The sequence below is a fragment of the Ovis canadensis genome, chromosome 2, assembly GCF_042477335.2.
Source record: "Ovis canadensis isolate MfBH-ARS-UI-01 breed Bighorn chromosome 2, ARS-UI_OviCan_v2, whole genome shotgun sequence".
Classification (NCBI taxonomy): domain Eukaryota; kingdom Metazoa; phylum Chordata; class Mammalia; order Artiodactyla; family Bovidae; genus Ovis; species Ovis canadensis.
This window is the reverse complement of record NC_091246.1, coordinates 249,186,076-249,207,319: the sequence shown is the minus strand read 5'-3', so window position 1 is coordinate 249,207,319 and position 21,244 is coordinate 249,186,076. Positions and strand designations below refer to the sequence as shown.

Sequence of the window (21,244 nt, the reverse complement as noted above, 5' to 3'; positions counted from 1 at the left end):
CATCACCAACTCCTGGAGTTTACCCAAACTCATGCCCATTGAGTCAGTGATGCCATCCAACCATCTCATCCTCTGTCATCCCCTTCTCCTCCTGCCTTCACTCTTTCCCAGCATCAGGGTCTTTTCCAGTGAGTCAGTTCTTCGTGTCAGGTGGCCAAAGTATTGGAGTTTCAGCTTCAGCATCAGTCCTTCCAATGAATACCCAGGACTGATCTCCTTTAGAATGGACTGGTTGGATCTCCTTGCAGTCCAAAGGACTCTGAAGAGTCTTCTCGAACACCACAGTTCAAAAGCATCAATTCTTCAGTGCTCAGCTTTCTTTATAGTCCAACTCTCACATCCATACATGACTACTGGAAAAACCATAGCATTGACTAGACAGACCTTTGTTGGCAAAATAATGTCTCTGCTTTTCAATATGCTATCTAGGTTGGTCATAACTTTCCTTCCAAGCGTCTTTTAATTTCATGGCTGCAGTCACCATCTCCAGTGATTTTGGAGCCCCAAAAAATAAAGTCAGCCACTGTTTCCACTGCTTCCCCATCTATTTGCCATGAAGTGATGGGACTGGATGCCATGATCTTAGTTTTCTGAATATTGAGTTTTAAACCAACTTTTTCACTCTCCTCTCTCACTTTCATCAAGAGGCTCTTTAGTTCTTCTTCACTTTCTGCCATAAGGGTGGTGTCATCTGCATATCTGAGGTTATTGATATTTCTCCTGGCAATCTAGATTCCAGCTTGTGCTTCTTCCAGCCCAGCATTTCTCATGATGTACTCTGCATAGAAGTTAAATAAGCAGGGTGACAATATACAGCCTTGACGTACTCCTTTTCCTACTTGGAACCAGTCCAAGTTGTTCCATGTCCAGTTCTAACTGAGTTGTGGATGTGACTGGAGATGGAAGACTTCACAGCCCAGGGGAAAAGACAGGTTCAGACACAGCTATTAGACAAGATGTGATACAAGCCATAGAAAAGCCAGCAAAGTTTTCAGGGAGACACCAAGGAAATACTCATAATTCTGGCATGGATGAGAGGAAGTCTTCATTTAAGTGACAGTTGAGCAGAACCTTGAAAGATGCTAGGAGTTCAGACAGAGAAGTGATGAGGGAGGGATTTTTCTGGGCAGCAAGAAAGGCCTGTGCAAAGGCCCCAGGGCAGGAACGTGCTAGCAGCACTCAGCGAACAAAGAAGAGAGTGGAAGAGCCAGGGCCACAAGGGAGAGAGCAGTAGGGGAGGAGCTTGGGGAGGGAGGCAGGTCGGGTTGTGGTGGGTCTTCCAGGCCTTTAGGGTCTGGATTCAATTTGATAGAGTCTGATAGGAAGCCATCAGGAGATTTGGGAATGACGTGATCTGATTCATATTGCTTTAAAGATTCCTATAACTTGCCATGTGGAGAATAGACTGCAAGGGGGTCCCAGGGACACAGGTAGACCCAACACGGGGCTCTCATGGGATGCCAAGTGGGAGATGAGCATGGTGTGGAGTTGGAGGGCTGGCAGCAGAGATGTGAGGAGCTGACCGATCCAACCAGTATTTCGGACCTCAGAGGACCAGGGAAGCGTGAAGGAGGACTCCTGGTGGACGGTGGAGCCTTTTCCTCAGGACAGATGCAGGTCTTGTGATTTGCAGGTATAGGTTCAGTACTTATGTGCACTTAGTTGCTCAGTCGTGTCTGACCCTTTACGACCCCATGGACTGTAGCCCACCAGGCTCCTCTGTCCATGGGATTCTCCAGGCAAGAACACTGGAGCGGGTTGCCGTTTCCTCCTCCAGGGATCTTCCCAACCCAGGGGTTGAACCCGCATCTCTTGTGTCTCCTGCGCTGGCAGGAGAATTCTTTGCCAGGGGTAGGGAGGTGTAGTCAAGAACAGACAAGCGTGCAGGCAAGTGGGCAGAGGACACACGGAAGTGAAAGGTTAGGATCCAAGAGAATGGCAAGGTTTAAGGAGAGAAAAAAAAGTTGTAGCTGAACGTCTCAGATGAGACACCAGCAGAGGGCTGGGAGGAGAATCAAGAGTGGTTTCTGCCCCTGGGCCCTCGGGTAGGGCTGTGACATCCCCGCACCACCTCTGCCTTCCCGAATCAGCCCCACTGGGGAGGCGCGCCAGGCTGCTGGCGGGAGTGGGGGGATTATTTCTAGGTAAGCCGGCTCTCACCAGCTCTGCAGAGTCCTCCTGGTGCCTGCCATCGATTTCTTTAATGAGGGCTCCAGATCCTCCCAGGTAGGGGAGTCCAAACCGAGCCCTGCCGTTCCGTGTGGGCCCCACCCCCAGCCCTCCCCCTCCTCCCCGCCTTCTTCAGAAAGGGCTCTTTTGGAGCGGGTTCTGGCTTGGCCTTTCCCCGGCTCCACGGGGATTTCCCAGCCTGCCCGGAGCCCGGAGCTGACAACCGCTTCGCAGGGAGGCTTCTGGATGCCGCTGACGAATGGCGAATGGCGTTAGCCAGACCGGGGCGGGCCGCTCGCATTGGCTCCGGCGTCCCAGGGGAGGTGGCCGCCTTTGGCAGCTGTCCCTGAGCGCACAGGTTCACACTCTCCTCGGCTCCCCGCAAGGGCTCAAGATGAGTCCTTTGTGAGGCGGATGGGCCCGCGTAGGCCACATCAATTTATGTGTTTATTCAACAGAAACTTCTACTTGGCAGAAGTGGAAGGGAAGGATATTCCAGAGAGAGGCAGCAAAGGTGGGGAGAGGAGGGGTGAACTATGAAAGGCCAGGCTGCACTCAGGTTGTTGCTGAGTGTACGTGGAGCAGTAGCGACACGGAGATGCCTGTTCACTCACTCGCTTTTGCATGCATGCATTCATTTAATGAACATTGGTGAAGGCTTATTCTATCACGTGTTGATGATAACCACGATGGCGGTAGCCTCCGTTTACTCTTTTGTGTGTTAGCGATTGTTGTTCAGTTGCCAAGTTGTGGCCAACTCTTTCCGACCCCGTGGACTACAGCGTGCCAGGCTTCTCTGTCCCAAGTTCATGGCCGCTGAATCAGTGATGTCATCCAACCGTCTCATCCTCTGTCACCCTCTTCTCCTCCTGCCCTCAATCTTTCCCAGCAATCAGGGTCTTTTCCAATGAGTCGGTTTTTTGCATCAGGTGGGCAAAGTATTGGAACTTCAGCTTCAGCATCAGTCCTTCCAATGAGTATTCAGGGTTGATTTCCTTTAAGATTGACTGTTTTGATCTCCTTTCTGTCCAAGTGACTCTCAAGGGTCTTCTCCAGCACCACAGTTAGAAAGCATCAATTCTTCGGCACTCTGCATTCTTTATGATCTAACTCTCGCATCTGTACATGACTACCGGAAAGACTATAGGCTTGTCTATGCCAAAAGCTTTGCCCGGTTTTTCCTATTAAACTTCCACAGCCACTCTGTATAGTATATAGTGGTGTGATTCCACTTTAGAGATGAGAACACTGAGACTGAGAGGGCTTAATAAATGTACCCGTGCCTCATTGGTGCACTGTGTAAGGCCTTAAACTAAGCGCTAGTGAATTTCATACTAAATTTCTTCCCATAATCCATCATTGCTTAATCTTTATTCAGATAATGGAACTTCAAAGAGAGAAAAAAAGAGAGAGTGAGGAGAGGGAAGGAAATCGATGGCTCTAGACAGTATCTCCAGTGTGCCAAGCACTGCCTGATCAAATTTTATCTTCACAACAACCCTGAAAAAATGGCATTTATTGCTCCATTTTCTGGAATAGAAAACAGGGGCTCAGAGAAGTGAAGGGCTTTCCCCAAGATCATAATGCAGAGCAGTGGAAGAACTGGCATCTGAAATGACCTCCAGTCCCCTGCATGGCTCAGACAGTAAAGAATCTGTCTGCAATGCAGGAGACCCAGGATGGATCCCTAGATCGGGAAGATCCTCTGGAGGGGGAAATGGCAACCCACTCCAGTATTCTTGCCTGGGCAATTCCAGGGGCAGAGGAGCCTGGCGGGCTACAGTCCATGGAGTCGCAAAGAGTCAGACACAAATGAGCAACTAACAAACATGCCAATCCCCTGCTCAGCCCTGTGTCTGGTTTTAGAGAAGGGATCCACTCAGGTTAGTGCCTCAGCTTCCCAAGGCAGCTATGCCTCTAGCAGTTCCCTCCCATCTACCTCATATAATCAAAAACTTCTAGCCTCTCTTAAGTGGGGGACCCACCTAGTATGCAGAATCCAAGCCCCTTTTTCGAGCCTGAGCCCATCCCATGTTGGACAGCGGCACCTACTGGCCAAATCTGGTACTGCTCCCTAGATTTCATAAATGAATAGTCTCAACGGTTTAATTAATATTCATTCATTCATTCATTATGTCAGTAGTTAGTGAGCAGGTACTGTGTGCCCAGCCTGAGGGTCCCAGAGATAAGCCAGACACGCTTTCTGCCCCAGATATCCCACAGGCTGTGGAGAAGACACGTTTATATCAGAACGATGGGTAGGAGAGGAGACAAAGGACCTGCAGTCTCTGACCGGGACATTTGGGAGGGCTCCCAGGCTTCCCGGATAGCTCAGTTGGTAAAGAATCCACCTGCAGTGCAGGAGACCCCAGTTCAATTCCTGTGTCGGAAAGATCCCCTGGAGAAGAAATAGGCTACCCACTCCAGTATTCTTGGGCTTCCCTTGTGGCTCAGCTGGTAAAGAATCTGCCCACGATGCGGGAGACCTGGGTTCGATCCCTGGGTTGGGACGATCCCCTGGAGAAGGGAAAGGCTACCCACTCCAGTATTCAGGCCTGGAGAATTCCGTGGACACAGTCCATGGGGTCGCAAAAAGTCAACTGAGCGACTTTCACTCCCACTTTCCCCAGCCAAGGTAGTAACTGTGCTGAGTCTTGAATGATAAGTAAGAGAACTGCCGGACAAATGAGGAAAGCGTAGTTCAGATGGGCAACGGCACTTGCAAAGGCTCAGGGTGTCCAGGGAAGGTCAGACTGGCCAATAAAATACAGGACACCAGGTTACATTTGAATTTTCTTTTAACATTTTAGTATAATACCTCAAAGACTGAACAGGACATGCTTTACTAAAAATTAGTCGTTGTTTAGCTGAAATCCAGATTTAGCTGAGCATTCTATTTTGTTTTGTTTTTCTAAATCTGGCAACCCCAGCAGGGAAAGGGGAAGCAGCTCCATATGTCTGGAGCCTAGAGGACCCTGGGGATGTGGCAAGAGAGACCAGGAAAAGCCGGGTCATGGAAAGTCTAGAACTGGAGAAGGACTCTGCACACAGGCCCCTGTGCCTGGTCCAGGGGAGCAAAATACAGCCCCTTCCCTCTGGAGCTTACTGTCAAGGGAGAGACATAAGCCTGGGCCCAGGGCAACGGAACACAGCAGAAACCGCCACCACCACCCCCACCAGCCCATGGTACCAATAGCAAGTGTTCCAGGGCTCAGAGGAGGAGAGACACATCTGGCTGGGAAATCAAGGAGGCTTCCTGGAGGAGGGGGCAGGCAATCTGGCAAGGCTAAAGAGACTTCCTACCTGCTGCTGCCCCCACATCCCAGGCTTTTTCGTACCTCCTTGCCTTTGTACCTACTGCTCCTTTCCGGGACCACCCTCCCCCTTCTTTGCCTGGGTGACTTGTATTTATTAAGGTTCCATTTCAGTCCCCCCCACTCGTCAAGATGCATTCCATGGCTTCATCTGCTATCCCCGACCCAGGCCAGGTCACATGCCCTTGGGCTCATTGTGCTTACCCCGCCCGTGTAAGCCTTTCATACATATCAATTCATTTCTTTCTCTAAACAGTCCTTTGAGGTAGCTGTTATTATTATTCTCCCCATAATACAGATGAAGTAAAGGAGGTAGGGAGAAGTTAAGAACCTTGCCCAAGATCACAAAAGTCATAGAGTCAGGATTTGAACCCAGAAAGTCTGGCTCCAGTTTGTTGTTTTAACCTCTATATGATAATAACACTGTAACTACAATGTAGTTGTATAATTACATAATAGGATAGTAGTTACAATTATTATCTATAATAACATTGCCCACACTGAATTTGTTGCATGAGAGTTTTCAAGAGCTCTGTGTACCCAGACATATACATGACTGACATGTACACTCAGGCGCACATTTTTCTACATAAAGGTTCCTAGCTTTTCATTAGTTTCTCAAAGAGGTTCATGATCCTCCAAGTGTTAAGACCTCCACACCATTTGCTTTACTAAACTGAGCTCCCCAAGGAGGCCAGGGCTTGTGCTTTACCCACTGGGGGCCCCTGGTACCCAACTCAGGGTCTAGTACAAATAGGGTATGTGGGGAGGGTTTTCTGGGTAGCTGACAGACACCTGAACAAGCACCATGGAGGCTGGTAAACATCTGCCTCAGCTCAAGCACTCCTCCATTCTCAGTGCGCCAGCCAGATCTCTGTCTGGTCCCAGACTCCTCGGATCACCCTAGGCAGTGCTCAGATCAGAATTGGCATTCTGCATCTCTCAAAGGAGGGAACATCAGGTCCTGGGTATCCAAAGGCATGCATACGTGAGGTGGTTCCATGCAGGAACCTGGTTTTAACTCCTAAGGCAGCCACCAACTGATATATGTGACCCTGAGCATTGTTTCCCCTTTCTGGGTCTTAATTCTTGCCTTACTGAAACATGCTGAGGCTGAATGGGGGGTCCTTCCACTTAATCCATTGAGGCATGGGGCAAAGAGGGGGAAGCAGAAGTGAATAAGGTGGAGCCTCTCCTTGCTGTCTCTAAGAACTCACAGCCTCGTCTTCAGGGTCTGCACACAGTGGCCAGTCAGTCTGTGTGTATCAGTCAGCTATTGTTGAGATGATGCTGCAGAACAAACAGTTCCAACAATCCAGCGGCTTACGGGAAGTGGCTGTTTTTCCTGCTCATGGATTTTTGTCTTTGGGTCAACTGAGGTGGTGCTGTTTCAGCCTAGGAGTTAGGGCAAGGACTTCTTCACATGTTTCCCCTTCTGGAACCAGCGGTTACCCAAATTAAGCCTCACCATGACAGATGGCAGAAGCCCAGGAGACTGAGTCAAATCAACAAGTGCCTGTAAAGCCCCTACTTGCATTACGTCCTCTAGCGTATTCCAGCAGCCAAACCAAGTCACAGGAACAAACTCACCATCTGTGAGGCAAAGAAATACCTTCTGCCTTCTTTTGTGGGAAGTGTTGCAAATCATATGCTGAAGATGTAGGCATGTCATTCTGTTATAGGGAAGGAGTGAAATCTTTGGAACCACAGAATTTGTCCAGTAGCCAGACCTGCCCCCAAGTGGCAGGAGGAGGTGGTGGACTCGGGCACAGCCTCACTAACTGTTTTCTCTGTTCCTCGGCAGGAGCTGAGTGAGTACAACGCCACAGCCATAAAAAGCCCCACCAACACGGTCACTGTGCAGGGCCTCAAAGCCGGCGCCATCTATGTCTTCCAGGTGCGGGCACGCACCGTGGCAGGCTACGGGCGCTACAGTGGCAAGATGTATTTCCAGACCATGACCGAAGGTGAGTGGGGGCCAGAGCGCAGGAGGAGGGCCTTGACTCTACAGACAGAACAAGGGGCGCCGCATCTATAAAGTGCCTTTGTACAAATTAGCAAGGGCTCCTTCCCCCCTTCTAGATGTCATTCTCCCTCCATCCTGGGTGAGAACGCTCGTGCACTATACCAACTGCACAGCCACATATGCAGGCACTGTTTCTGTGGCCCAGAAAGGATATGGACTCCTCCATTACCATCATGTCCTTTCCCAGGACCCTTGGGAGCCTAGCCTCAACTTGCAAAGCGACTCTGAGCAAGTCACTTCCATTCCCTGGTCCAGTTTCTTCTCATCTATAAAAATCAAAGTGTTATATTCCATCTGAGGGAGCAAACGTATCTTATCCATACATCACACCAATGACATGCATTCGGGTTGAGACGCATCCTGAAGTGACATCTGAACTCAACAGGGAGAAGTGCTGGGATGGATTAGTAATGTCTTTCCCTGGACAAGAGAATGGGAAGTCGCAGCCCATGTGCTCTGTGTCTCCGAGTCTGGGACCACATGGTCTCTAAGCACCTTCCTGCTCCGGTAATCTTTGAGAAGCCGCATAGTTAAAGAATGCAGGCTCTAATGCCTGACAGATGGAAATTACAGTGCTGATTGAGCTCTACCTGTGTGGTCCTGAGTAACTCATCTTACCTCTCTGAGCCTCAATTTTCCCATTTATAAATGGGGATGATAACAGCTAACTCATTATCAGCATCATCATGAAACTAGTGTCAGGAAGGGCATAAAAGTACAGGCCCGAGCACAGGGTTGGCATTAGGTCTCACATGGTTAGTGCTCACCAAAATAGAGTTAAGGTCATAGTTGTCACTGCTGTGAGTCTGGGGGTCTTTTCCCCAACCAGCCAAACTCCAGAGCAGAATATTTATGACCACACTGCAGCATCCCTTCTCAGCATCTGCTTCAACCCCTGGACACAGGCCTCAGCCTGTGCCGAGTTAAACATCTCAGGGGCTCCTGGACCCCTGAGTTCTTGTCTTATCACAAAAATCCTCCCTTATAGCTCCACCATCACCTCTAGCACTCAGCTCCTCTGTAAAATCCCCCTTCCTCATGGCCAGAGTTTTTCACCTCTCTAGGTCCTCTTGTATGTTGGTTGAGGGTCACTGACCTGGGGACTAGGGGACTGTCCCAAGATCTTTATTAATTCCACAAATATGTGCTTGTGCTAAGGATGCAGAAATGACCTAGTCCCTGACTTCAGCAAGCTCCTGCCTGGGCCTGGAGGCAATGAGAAGTAATAAGAATACAGTGTTAAATAATGAAGATCTTGATGCCACTGAGAATGCACTGAGGGGTTTCCAAGAGCCAGGACCAATGCTGAGCGCATTTTACACATTGTCTTGCTTAAGCCCATGGCCTTGGGTTAAACAGACCTGGAATCAAATGTTGGCACTGGCCACTGTCTAACTGTGTAAACTTAGGCAAGTCACGGTTTTGCGAAGCCTCAGTTTTCTGATCTGATAAATGGGATAATTACACGTAGGATATCATAGAACTGTTCTGAGACTCACACAAGGTACATACCTACCCATGATAGGCTCTTAAAACACTTAAAAACAATAATAGTTTATATTTACTGAGTACTCACTATGTGCTATAAGTTACTGTAAGTGGGCTTTTTTTTAATGTGTTTGTTTATTTGGGGCTGGGGCTTTGCTGGTGCATGCGGGATTTCTCTAGCTGCAGCGAGCTGGTGGCTACTCTCTATTGCTGTGTTTGCTCTTACTGCAGTGTCTTCTCTCGTTGCGGAGCACCGTCTCTAGCGTGTGCAGGCTCAGTGGTAGTAGTACACGGGCTTAGCTGCCCCGTGGCGTGTGGGATCTTCCCACACCAGGCAGAAAACCCACGTCCCCTGCACTGGCAGACACATTCTTAACCGCTGGACCACCAGGGAAGCCCCACTCTACGTGTTTTACCCAAAAATCCTATGATGGGAACTATTATCCTCTCCACTTTACAAATGAGGAAACTGAGCCACAGAGATAAGTCACTTTACCAGAGATCGCACAGATAGTAAGTGGCACCACTGGAGCTGAAACCCAAGGAGTTTGGCTTGAGAGTCTGTGTTTTGACCTGCCTGTGTATATGCCTGCCAGTGTATTATTATTCAGTTCAGTTCAGTTCAGTCACGTCCAACTGTTTGCAGCCCCACAGACTGCAACACGCCAGGCCTCCCTGTCCATCACCAATTCCTGGAGTTCACTCAAACTTATATCCATTGAGTCGGTGATGCCATCCAACCATCTCATCCTCTGTCGTCCCCTTCTCCCACCCTCAATCTTTCCCAGCATCAGGATCTTTTCCAGTGAGTCAGTTCTTCGCATAGGTGGCCAAAGTATTGGAGTTTCAGCTTCAGCATCAGTCCTTCCAATGAATATTCAGGACTGATTTCCTTTAGGACGGACTGGTTGGCTCTCCTTATTGATTTTCATATCTACATTGAGATGTAGGCATTATGCCCATTTTATAGATGAGAAGTTGAGTGCCGGAGCAGTTCATGGATTTGTCCAAGGTAACTTGTGAGGGAGTAACAGCCAGTTCTCCACCTGATGCTCTGTCTGGAGTGGCAGAGAGTCTGGGGATGCCAGGAGAGCCAGGGCAGTGGGGATGCAGGGGGTTATGACCCCCCAAGCCAGGCTGAGAACAGTGTGCTGTGCTTCCTCTCCAGCCGAGTACCAGACAAGCATCCAGGAGAAGCTGCCGCTCATCATTGGCTCCTCGGCGGCCGGCCTGGTCTTCCTCATCGCCGTGGTGGTCATCGCCATCGTGTGTAACAGGTGGGTGGTGTCCCCCTGCCTGGGCCAGGCCTGGGTTCCGAGAGGGCTGCCCATCCATTCTGCCATCCCTGAACAGGGTCTATGACCAGAGGGGGCAGGAGGGGCTCGGGGAGGCCCGGAGACCCCCAAGTGGCCTCCCACCGGCTAAATGGCCACAGTTGGCAGTCCATCCATTTGGTCAGGTGTTGCCCTGGACAAGTCCATGCTCCACGGAGGTGGCTCACCGAGACACTAATACTTCAGCGCAAAGGGACAGCTCCAAACAGTGGGCAGCAAAGACTGCACAGTGCAGGAAGCCAGGGGACAGTGAGGGAGAGTACAGATTGCCCCACTTTCTGCTCTAACAAAAGCCCCTTCGTGAACAGGGCCTGAAGCAGGCTGAGGAGCTCAGCTGGCTGAGGTGGCCAGAAAGAGAGGGGACATAGACAGGGCCAGGTGTCTGGCATCCAAGGGACTGGCACAGCAAGCACAAAGGCAAGCAGTGGCACTGGTTCCTGGATTTCTGCTGGACTTAGTGTACAGACTGTCCCTTCTTCCTTAGAGCTTTCTACTTTATTTATTTTTGGCCACACTGCATGGCCTGCAGGATCTTATTTTCCCATCCAGGGATCGAACCTGTGCCCCCTGCAGGTGGAAGGGCAGAGTTCTAACCACTGGACCACCAGGGAAGTCCCAAGAGCTTCCCACTTGAGAACAGACTAGGTCTTAAGGTCAGACGGACAGAAGCCTCTGGGTTTCTGGGACCAGGGGCCACGGCCAGAGATGCCTTTGCTCTTTGAAAGGGGCTTGGCTGGAGAGGGAAGAGGGGAACCAGTGAGCCTGGACTTGAAGTTGGAGAGGTGGGAAGGGCTGGGGGCAGGGGGAACCAGGGAAGGTGAGCTTGTGAGGCAAGGGTCCAGCAGGGAATTCTCTGGCACGGAGGTGGTTTCCAGGGCCTGCCCACCCTCTGCCTATCACCTGCTGTGGCTCCCATCTCCCCGGGCGCCTCCAGGTGGCTCCAGCCCTTTGCTCTTGTTCCAGAAGACGGGGGTTTGAACGTGCCGACTCGGAGTACACAGATAAGCTGCAACACTACACCAGCGGCCACAGTACGTATACCCCGGCAGGGCCGGCACCCCGGGATCCTTCACTTGTCAGCTCCCCAGCAACCTCTCCAGCCTCCTTTCTCTGTCTGCCTCCTCCCTTGCTGCAGTCAGACTGAATGTCGAGCTGTTGTTCCCTGAACGTGAACATTCTGTTCCTCCTGCCTGGAGCACTCTTCCCTCTCTTGCCCTGGCTAGCTCATTCCCTCAGGCTTCATCTGTACAAACCCCTCTGAGAAGCCGTCCTTGCTCCCCACTCTCCCCTGGATGCACAGCGCCCCCACCTGGCTGCATGGTGATGGTCGTCTCCCTGTCCCTCCACCATTATAGTGGGAGCACTTGGGGACCTGAAATCGTGTCTGACAGTCGCCACCACCTCCCCGGTGTCCGCTGGCTGCCCAGCACACAGCAGGCACCGGACAGACTGGCAGAATAAATGTCGGGTATGCCAAAATGTTCGTTCGGATTTTTCCATAAGATGGTATGGGAAACGAAATTTTGGGCCAACCCAGTACATGATCTGAGTGAGACGATGGGGACCCCAGGCTCTGACCGCGGAGGGGACAGAAGGGAGCCGGGAGGCCCATTCTTGTGCCGCTCAGTGACTCCTTGGCTGCCTCTTCCCGACCCCACACCGTGTCCTGGTTTCCTTCACTGTCCCATGCCACCTTTGGCCAGGGCTGGGGGCACATGTGCCAGACACACCCAGAGCAGATGTCTCCTCCCAGGGGCGCCAAGCAGAGAGAAGAACAGAGTGTAGATTCCTCTCCGTCTGATCTTGCAGAACCAACAATCTGTGGGGGAGAGGAGATAGGATCCTCACTTTGGCTCACTTGGCAAATGGGAATTCCAAGTGGGTCCCCTATAGACTCTCAAACTGTACTCAGTGGGGTACCCTAGGGCTTCTCAGATAGTTCCCAAGTGAGGGGTCATCCGCACACCCCTTCAGTTGCCACGTATTTTTTGTGGCCCATCACGTACATCAGGCTCTGCTTCAGGTGCTGGGGACACGCAAGTAAACAAACCCCATATTCCCGCCCTGATGGAACTTATATTCTAGTGGGAGGGACAATAAACTATTACATTTAGAATGGATAAACAAGGTCCTCATGGATGGGGCAGGGAACTATACTCAATATCCTGTGATACACCATCGTGGAAAAGAATATAAAAAAAGAATGTGTATATGTGTATAACTGAGTCACTTTGCTGTACAGCAGAGATGGGCACAACAAGCCAACTCAACTATACTTCAATTTTTAAAAAGTGACAGGTATTTTTAATATAAATGCAAAATATTGATAAACTTAAAAAATAGGGTTTACATTTTCTGCAAGATTAAAAGAATTCTGAAGATTGGTTGTACATCAGTATGACTGTACTTAATAATACTGAACTGCACATTTTGAAATGGTTAAAATTGTGCAATTTATATTATGCAAATTTAGCACAATTTTTAAACAGAATATAATTTAAAAAATCCTAGGAAAAAATTTTTCAATACGTGCAATAAATGAGCAAAGTGTATGGTATATCAGAAGATGAAAGTGCTGTGGGGAAAAAAAACAAGGTAGGAAGGGGTGATTCAGAGCTGCAGGGGTTCAGTTTCAGTTCAGTCGCTCAGTTGTGTCTGACTCTTTGCAATTCCATGGACTGCAGCACGCCAGGCTTCCCTGTCCATCACCAACTCTCAGAGCTTGCTCAAACTCATATCCATCGAGTCGGTGATGCCATCCAACCATCTCATCTCTGTCGTCCCCTTCTCCTGCCTTCAATCTTTCCAAGCATCAGAGTCTTTTTCAGTGAATCACTTCTTCACATCAGGTGGCCAAAGTAGTGGAGTTTCAGCTTCAGCATCAGTCCTTCCAGTGAATATTCAGGACTGATCTCCTTTAGGATGGACTGGTTGGATCTCCTTGCAGTCCAAGGGACTCTCAAGAGTCTTCTCCAACACCACAGTTCAAGCATCTTGCTCAGCTTTCTTCACAGTCCAACTCTCACATCCGTACATGACTACTGGAAAAACTATAGCCTTGAATAGACGGACCTTTGTTGACAAAGTAATGTCTCTGCTTTTTAATATGCTATCTAGGTTGGCCATAACTTTTCTTCCAAGGAGCAAGCGTCTTTTAATTTCATGGCAGCAGTCACCATCTGCAGTGATTTTGGAGCCCAAAAAAGTAAAGCCTCTCACCATTTCCATTTTTTCCCCATCTATTTGCCATGAAGTGATGGGACCAGATGCCGTGATCTTGTTTTCTGAATGTTGAGTTTTAAGCCAACTTTTTCTCTCTCCTCTTTCACTTTCATCAAGAGGCTCTTTAGTTCTTTTCTTCTTCATTTTGCAATGCCAAAGAATGTTCAAACTACCGCACAATTGTACTCATCTCACACCCCAGCAAAGTAATGCTCAGAATTCTCCAAGCAGGGGTTAGAACAGTGTTTTTAATGTTAATTTGGGAACGCTGTACTGGGTTTTTGTTGCTGTACACAGGCTTTCTCTAGTTGCCAAGAGAGGGGGATACTCCCCAGCTGTGGAGTGTGGGCTCCAGGTCTCGAGGGCTTCAGGAGTTGTGGCACACGGGCTTACTTGCCCCGGGGCATGTGGAATCTTCCTGGGCCAGGAATCAAACTCATGTCCCCTGCAGTGGCAGGCGGACCACTGGACCGCCAGGGAAGTCCGGGCCTTGGTTTTAACTCTAAGTGAAATGAGAAGCCTCTGGAAGGGTCTGAGAAAAAGATGGACATGCTCGGAGTTACAGTTTCCACAAGACTTCTCTGGCAGCCCTGTGGAACATGGACTGGGCGGTGCCAGGCAGGGACAGAGCAGGGACTGGGAGGTGGCCTTTGGGATCATCCAGGGAAGTGCTTTTCCTTGGTGGCTGGACCAGGGTGGCAGCAGGGGAGGTGGTGGGAAGGCGGAGGGTTCTGACACACTTTGAAAGTAGAGCCACTGGATTCTCTGCAGTACTAGATATGGGGTATAAAATAAAGAGCAGAGTCCAGGAGTTCTTGATATTAAGCCTCTGTGTGTGTGTGTGTGTGTGTGTGCACGCGCGCGTGCACGCTTTGCTCAGTCATGTCCGACTCTTTGCGACCCCATGAACTGTAGCCCACCAGGCTCGTCTGTCCATGGAGTTTTCCAAATATTGGAGTAGGTAGCCATTTCCTGCTCTAGGGGATCTTCCCAACCTGGGGATCAAACCTGTGTCTCTTACAGCTCCTGCACTGGTGGGCAGATTCTTTACCGCTGTGCCACCTGGGAGGCCCCTCTGGGTAAGACTTAATTTGGAGTAAAAGTTCTTGAGCTTAAAAATCATTTTTAGACATCAATGTAAAAATAATTAAACCATTAACATTTCCAGGAGACAATTTAGGTAACTATTTAATTGATAGGTGGAGGGAAAAGCACTTTCTAAGCACAAAAGCAATGAAAGGATCATAAGACAAACGTGGACAAATTTAACCACACAGAAATAAAGATCCACCTGTATGTTAAAAATAAAACTCATCAATTCCATCGCCCCAGCCTGTTCCCCAAGTAATAAAATCATGATATAGCTAAACATATTGTGTTCTATGGGCCAAGAGCTACTTTAATGCTCAACGTGCATTTCCTCATTTAACCCTGATCATTTCCCACTCTGAATATGAGGAAACCAGGGCACAGAGAGGTCCCGCAGTTGTGCGGGGCAAACGCTGGGATACAAACACAGTCTTGGCCACGCTGTGTTACCTACACCCTTCTGAGTAAGACAGGCTCACACGCTCCATCACCTGGAGCCATTCAGGAGCGTCACTATTTAGAGCAGCAAGTCAGTAACAAGGAAACAGGTGACACAGGGATTTATTTTAAAAATAGACTCCAGAATAGAACGTGTTGTTCATAAATCAACGCATTCTCAAGCTCATGCTCCTCCTCTCTGCATCTGAGCAAGATTTTGTTGTTTTGTTTTTTTCTCAAAACACTGCCAGCCCCGTGATCACATATCTACCAGCAACCCTGTGTGGCTGGGACAGAGGAGGAAGCTGAGGCCTGGCTATGTGTGTGACTGACCCAAGGTCACCCTCATGGGCTCATGTTTTCCGTTGTCCAGCAAATGCTGGATGAGTGCTGACGTCTATGGTGCCTGGACATGGAGCCAGAGGGATGCACCGGGTTTCTCAACACTACTTTGCTACCGGCCAGCTCAGTGACCTTGGGGAAGTCACTGGAAGCTCAGGAAAAGCCACTCTGAGCCTTGGCCTCCTGGGAAGTAGCAGGAATGATGCTTCTTTCACAGAGTTTTGAGGATTAAATGAATTAATGGATGTTAAAGTGCTTTGTAATAATAATATTTAATAATAAGCAACTCCTCATGATAACAATTAACAATTATTCAGTGCTTTCTGGTTGCCAAATCCTGAACAAAACCTTTTCAAAAGCTTCTCATTTAATCTCTGCAACCTCCTTACGAGATAGGGGATTTGTTTATTATCTCCATTTTGCAGATGAAAAAAGTGAGATGCGGAGAGGTGAAGTAATTTGCCCAAGGGCACAGGGCCAGATTAATACAGAGGCTGATCCTGAATTCAAACTCATAAAGCAACTTGTTTGTTACCATTATTGATGGCAGATCCAGAATGCAGATCCAGGTCTCTGGATGCCTGGTTCCTCCTTCCCTCATCTTGAATTTCCCACATGGGTTCAGGATGGCACATGACACTCTTGGTGACCCTGACAGTCATGAGTCATCCAAACAGTGGCCCAATATTTTCTGAAGACTCTTGCCTGCCAAGGTTCTCTTCCAACTGCAGTTCAGAAAATGCCCTTCCTGGGAGCCAGGCCTTGTGCAAACCTCTGACCACAAGGGGATCACATTCTATCCCAAGACACAGGTGGGGAAGCACTCAGAATAAACCCTCAAGGCAGACAACCTGGGTTCAAACAACACTTCTGCCACTAACTAGCTATGTCCATGTCCCCTTGGGCAAGTTATTTCGCCTCATTCATTCATTCATTCATTTATGGCTGCACCGGGTCTTCATTGCTGTGCACCGGCTTTCTCTAGTTCTGGTAAGCGGGGGCTAATCTTTGTAGCAGTGCCCAGGCTTCTCACTGCAGTGACTTCTCTTGTCTCAGAGCACAAGCCCAGTAGTTGCATGGGCTTAGCTGCTCTGCAGCAGGTGGGAGCTTCCCGGACCAGGAATCGAACCTGTGTCCCCTGCATTGTCAGGCAGATTCTTAACCACTGGACCACCAGGAAAATCCCATTTAGCCCTTCTTATATCAGTTTCTTCATCAAAAAAGGGGGAGACCATTAGGTTGAAACCAAATGAAATGGCCATTTTTTTAGATCAGTTCAGTTCAGTTCAGTCGCTCAGTCGTGTCCAATTCTTTGCAACCCCATGAATCACAGCACACCAGGCCTCCCTGTCCATCACCAACTCCCGGAGTTCACTCAGACTCACGTCCATCGAGTCGGTGATGCCATCCAGCCATCTCATCCTCTGTCGTTCCCTTCTCCTCCTGCCCCCAATCCGTCCCAGCATCAGTCTTTTCCAGTGAGTCAGCGCTTTGCATGAGGTGGCCAAAGTACTGGAGTTTCAGCTTCAGCATCATTCCCTCCAAAGAAATCCCAGGGCCGATCTCCTGCTGAATGGACTAGTTCAATCTCCTTGCAGTCCAAGGGACTCTCAAGAGTCTTCTCCAACACCACAGTTCAAAAGCATCAATTCTTCGGCACTCAGCTTTCTTCACAGTCCAACTCTCACATCCATACACAACCACTGGGAAAACCATAGCCTTGACTAGATGGACCTTTGTTGGCAAAGTAATGTCTCTGCTTTTGAATATGCTATCTAGGTTGGTCATAACTTTCCTTCCAAGGAGTAAGTATCTTTTAATTTCATGGCTGCAGTCACCACCTGCAGTGATTTTGGAGCCCCCCAAAATAAAGTCTGACACTGTTTCCACTGTTTCCCCATCCATTTCCCATGAAGTGATGGGACCAGATGCCATGATCTTTGTTTTCTGAATGTTGAGCTTTAAGCCAACTTTTTCACTCTCCACTTTCACTTTCATCAAGAGGCTCTTTAGTTCCTCTTCACTTTCTGCCATAAGGGTGGTGTCATCTGCATATCTGAGGTTATTGATATTTCTCCCGGCAATCTTGATCCCAGCTTGTGCTTCTTCCAGCCCAGCATTTCTCATGATGTACTCTGCATAGAAGTTAAATAAGGCGGGTGACAATATACAGCTTTGACGTACTCCTTTTCCTTTTTGGAACCAGTCTGTTGTTCCATGTAGATCAAGAGGAGTCAAATATTGACAGTTTCGTAGGGCTCAGTCTAATAGTAGCATTTACCCAGAAAGATTGTCAGGGAAGATTAATTGGATCAATACCTGTTAAGTGCCTAGAACAGGGTCTGCTATGTGGTGAAACCATGCTAAACTGTGAGCAAATCATGTTATCAATGGTGAGGCGAAACCAGAGGGTCACCGAAGCAGGAACTGCAGCACTCAGAGCCATATAGTCAAAAAGCATTTATTAAGTACCTACTATATACGACCCTCAAATATACTGTAGAGAAAACATTTTAGAGCAAGGGCTTGTAACTGGAGAGTTAATAACTGCTAGAGCTTCCGGGGCCTATAAACATCCCAAAATTACATGCTGACCATTGGCACATGCACACACGTGTGAATTCTTGGCCAGGAAGCAGAATTCATAGCTTTCACAACATTCCCAAAAGTATTTGTGACCCCAAACGGGTGGAGAGAGAAAACAAGGGCATGTCAACCAGTAAGGCTAGTGTTCTTCCAGTGAGCATTTATTGAGCACCGTCTATGTGCCAAGCCCTGGGATTTAGCAAGAACAAGACAGACATGGCCTCTGTGCCCCTGGGGGAGAGAGGGTAAAGCAAGCCCTCGCAGGCAGGAGAGTGTTCCAGAAAAGGGTCAGGGGGACTGTGGGCCTGTGAATACGGGAGCCCTGGCACGAGGTAGAAAAGTCATACAGACATCTGTGGGAGTGGGCCTGGGGGCAGAGCAGTGCTAGCCTGAGAAGGCCTTGGTCCCCTCTGGAGGGATCCAGGCAGGCTGCACACAAGAGGTGGCATTCGACCTGGACACAAAGGAAGAAGAGGGTGCTCCAGGTAGAAGGAACCACGCGAACAGAAGCAGAGAGGCCAGAAGCTGTGAGGCATGTCCGGGACCTCTGGATAAGTAATTCCTCATGCTGGCAGTAGCAGGGAGCTGTCAGTGGAGGCCATTATGGAGGAAAGCCAGAGGAAGGCACTTGCCTTTAAGGACCTCCTTTAAGCCAGAGGTCCCGGCAGTTTCGTGGAAGAGTATTTTTCCACAGACCAGTGGCAGGGGTAGAGGGCTGATTCAAGTGCATCACATTTACTGTGATTTCTATTATGATTTTTATTTCTATTATGATTATTAGTGTGTGTTAATCACTCGGTCGTGTCCAACTCTTTGCAACCCTGTCCGTGGAATTCTCTAGGCAAGAATACTGGAGTGGGTTGCCATGCCCTCCTCCAGGGGATCTTCCCAACCCAGGGATCAAACTCAGGTCTCGTGAATTGCAGGCAGATTCTTTACCATCTGAGTCACCAGGGAAGCCCTCTGTTATTATTACATTGTGATACGTAATGAAATAATTCTACAATTCACCATAATGCAGAATGAGTGGGAGCCCTGAGCTTGTTTTCCTGCAACTAGACAGTCCCATTTAGGGGTGATGGGAGAGTGATCAGTTCAGTTCAGTCGCTCAGTCATGTCTGATTCTTTGTGATCCCATGGTGTGCAGCATGCCAGCCCTCCTTGTCCATCACCAACTCCCAGAACTTACTCAAACTCATGTCCATTGAGTCGGTGATGCCATCCAACCATCTCATCCTCTGTTGTCCCCTTCTCCTCCCCACTCTGGGGAGAGTGTTAGAGAGCAGCTATAGATACAGATGAAACTTTGCTCACTTACACCTCCTACTGTGTGGCCTGGTTCCTAACGGGTACCAGTCCAAGTGGCCCGAGGGGGTTGGGGACCCCTGCTGTAAGTGATGAGCCCTCCTGACTAGCACTCCTGTCCAAGGCTTGGGGACGGCATCTGATTGGTTGGCAGCATCCAAGCAGGCTTTGAGCTCCCATCATGCTTCTCCTTAGCTCCCTGAACTGACTCATTCCTGTCCTCCCTCCCAGCTGGTCCAACAGGAAGAGCTTCCCCTAGTTCTGTTGGCAGGGAAGCGAAAAGTCAGTCACCAAGGGCCACAGTCCAGACACTGAGTCTGGGCATAAAAAGAGAGCCTCTCTGAGGGAGCTGATGCCCCTGCTCTGGGGAGGGCTGACTTGGGGAAGGAGGAATCACAGATGAATCCAGGAGGAGGAAGCATGCACCAGATCTGGATGGGTTTCCTTCAGGAAGCAGCGAGCTTGGTGATTCAGAGCAGTGACCCTCGGCTCAATTCTGACAGACCTGGGTTCGAATGCTGGCTGTGCCATTTGCTAGCTGTGTGGCCTTGGACAAATTACTTAGCCTCTCTGAGCTAAAGTTTTCTCTCAAGTGAAATGAGAATAATGATCTCATTCAAAAAACTAAGATCATGGCATCCAGTCCCATCACTTCATGGAAAATAGAAGGGGGGAAGGTGGAATCAGTGACTGGTTTTATTATCTTGGGCTCCAGAATCACTGCAAACGGTGACTTCGGCCATGAAATTAAAAGATCCTTGCTCTTTGGAAGAAAAATCTATGACAAACCTAGACAGCATATTAAAAAGCAGAGATATCACTTTGCCAACAAAGGTCCGTCTAGTCAAAGCTATGGTTTTTCCAATAGTCATTTGCTATTGTAAATGACTATTACTATTGATGTGAGAGTTGGACCATAAAGAAGGCTGAGCACAGATCCTTTCAAATTCTGGTGTTGGAGAAGACTCTTGAGAGTCCCTTGGACTGCAAGGAGATCAAACCAGTCAATCCTAAAGGAACTCAGTCCTGAATATTCATTGGAAAGACTGAAGCTCCAATACTTTGGTCACCTGATGCAAATTGCCAAGACCCAGACCCTGATGCTGGGAAAGACTGAGGGCAGGAGAAGGGGCGACAGAGGACGAGATGGCATCATCCATTCAATAGACACAAGTTTGAGCAAACTCAGGGAGATGGTGAAGGACAGGGAAGCCTGACGTGCTGCAGCCCTTGGGGTCGCAAAGAGTTGGACAGGACTTAGCAACTAAACAACAACCTCTAGGAGCTAGCTGTTGGGTGGAGGAGATGGGATTATACATATAAACAGCCTGGCACAGTGTTGGGCAGAGACAAAGGGCTCAGAAAGTGGAAACTGGTATTGTTATTCTTCTATGTCTATCATCCCAGTTCTGTCAATCTACAGACACTGAGTGTCAACGGCATGCAGAGCGTTCATTCTGCAGTGCGCCAGGGAGGGAGGGATGAGGAAAAAATGTGTACCCATCCCCCGCTTCCAGGCTCCCACGATGGTGGATTTTTTTAATCATCTCACTTAATTCTTATAGTTTTATTTTTTATTTATTTAGGTTGTGCTGGGTTTTTGTTGTGGCACGTGGGCTCAAAAGTTGCAGCACACAGGCTTAGTTACCCCACGGTATGTGGGATCTTAGTTCCCCAATCAGGGGTCAAACCCGAGTCCCCTGCATTGGAAGGCAGATTCTTAACCACTGGACCACCAGGAAAGTTGAAAGACAGTAGTTCTTAACCTCTTTTAAGGTCAGAGGCTCCTCTAAGTCTGCTAAAAGTTTTGGATCCTATGCCCAGAAAAACACAAATATACATATGTACATGTATAAAATTATAAGGGAAATCCAGAAAAAAATTCTATATTCAGAGAGAGATTTTTGGAGAACTTTTATTTTCAACAATAT

At 48.8% G+C, this 21,244-nt stretch overlaps 1 protein-coding gene across 3 annotated transcripts in view; it reads left to right on the top strand.

The window, feature by feature from the left end:
- Positions 1–21,244, top strand: part of EPHB2 (EPH receptor B2) — a 215,621-nt gene that overhangs the window by 181,423 nt on the left and 12,954 nt on the right. For 2 of the 3 annotated variants that reach the window (XM_069575029.1, XM_069575030.1), the window contains exons 7-9: positions 7,288–7,450; positions 10,166–10,274; positions 11,295–11,362. In XM_069575029.1, coding sequence (XP_069431130.1) covers positions 7,288–7,450; positions 10,166–10,274; positions 11,295–11,362 — 340 coding nt within the window. The remainder of the gene's footprint in view (positions 1–7,287; positions 7,451–10,165; positions 10,275–11,294; positions 11,363–21,244) is intronic. The other variant, XM_069575031.1, reaches the window with a different exon arrangement.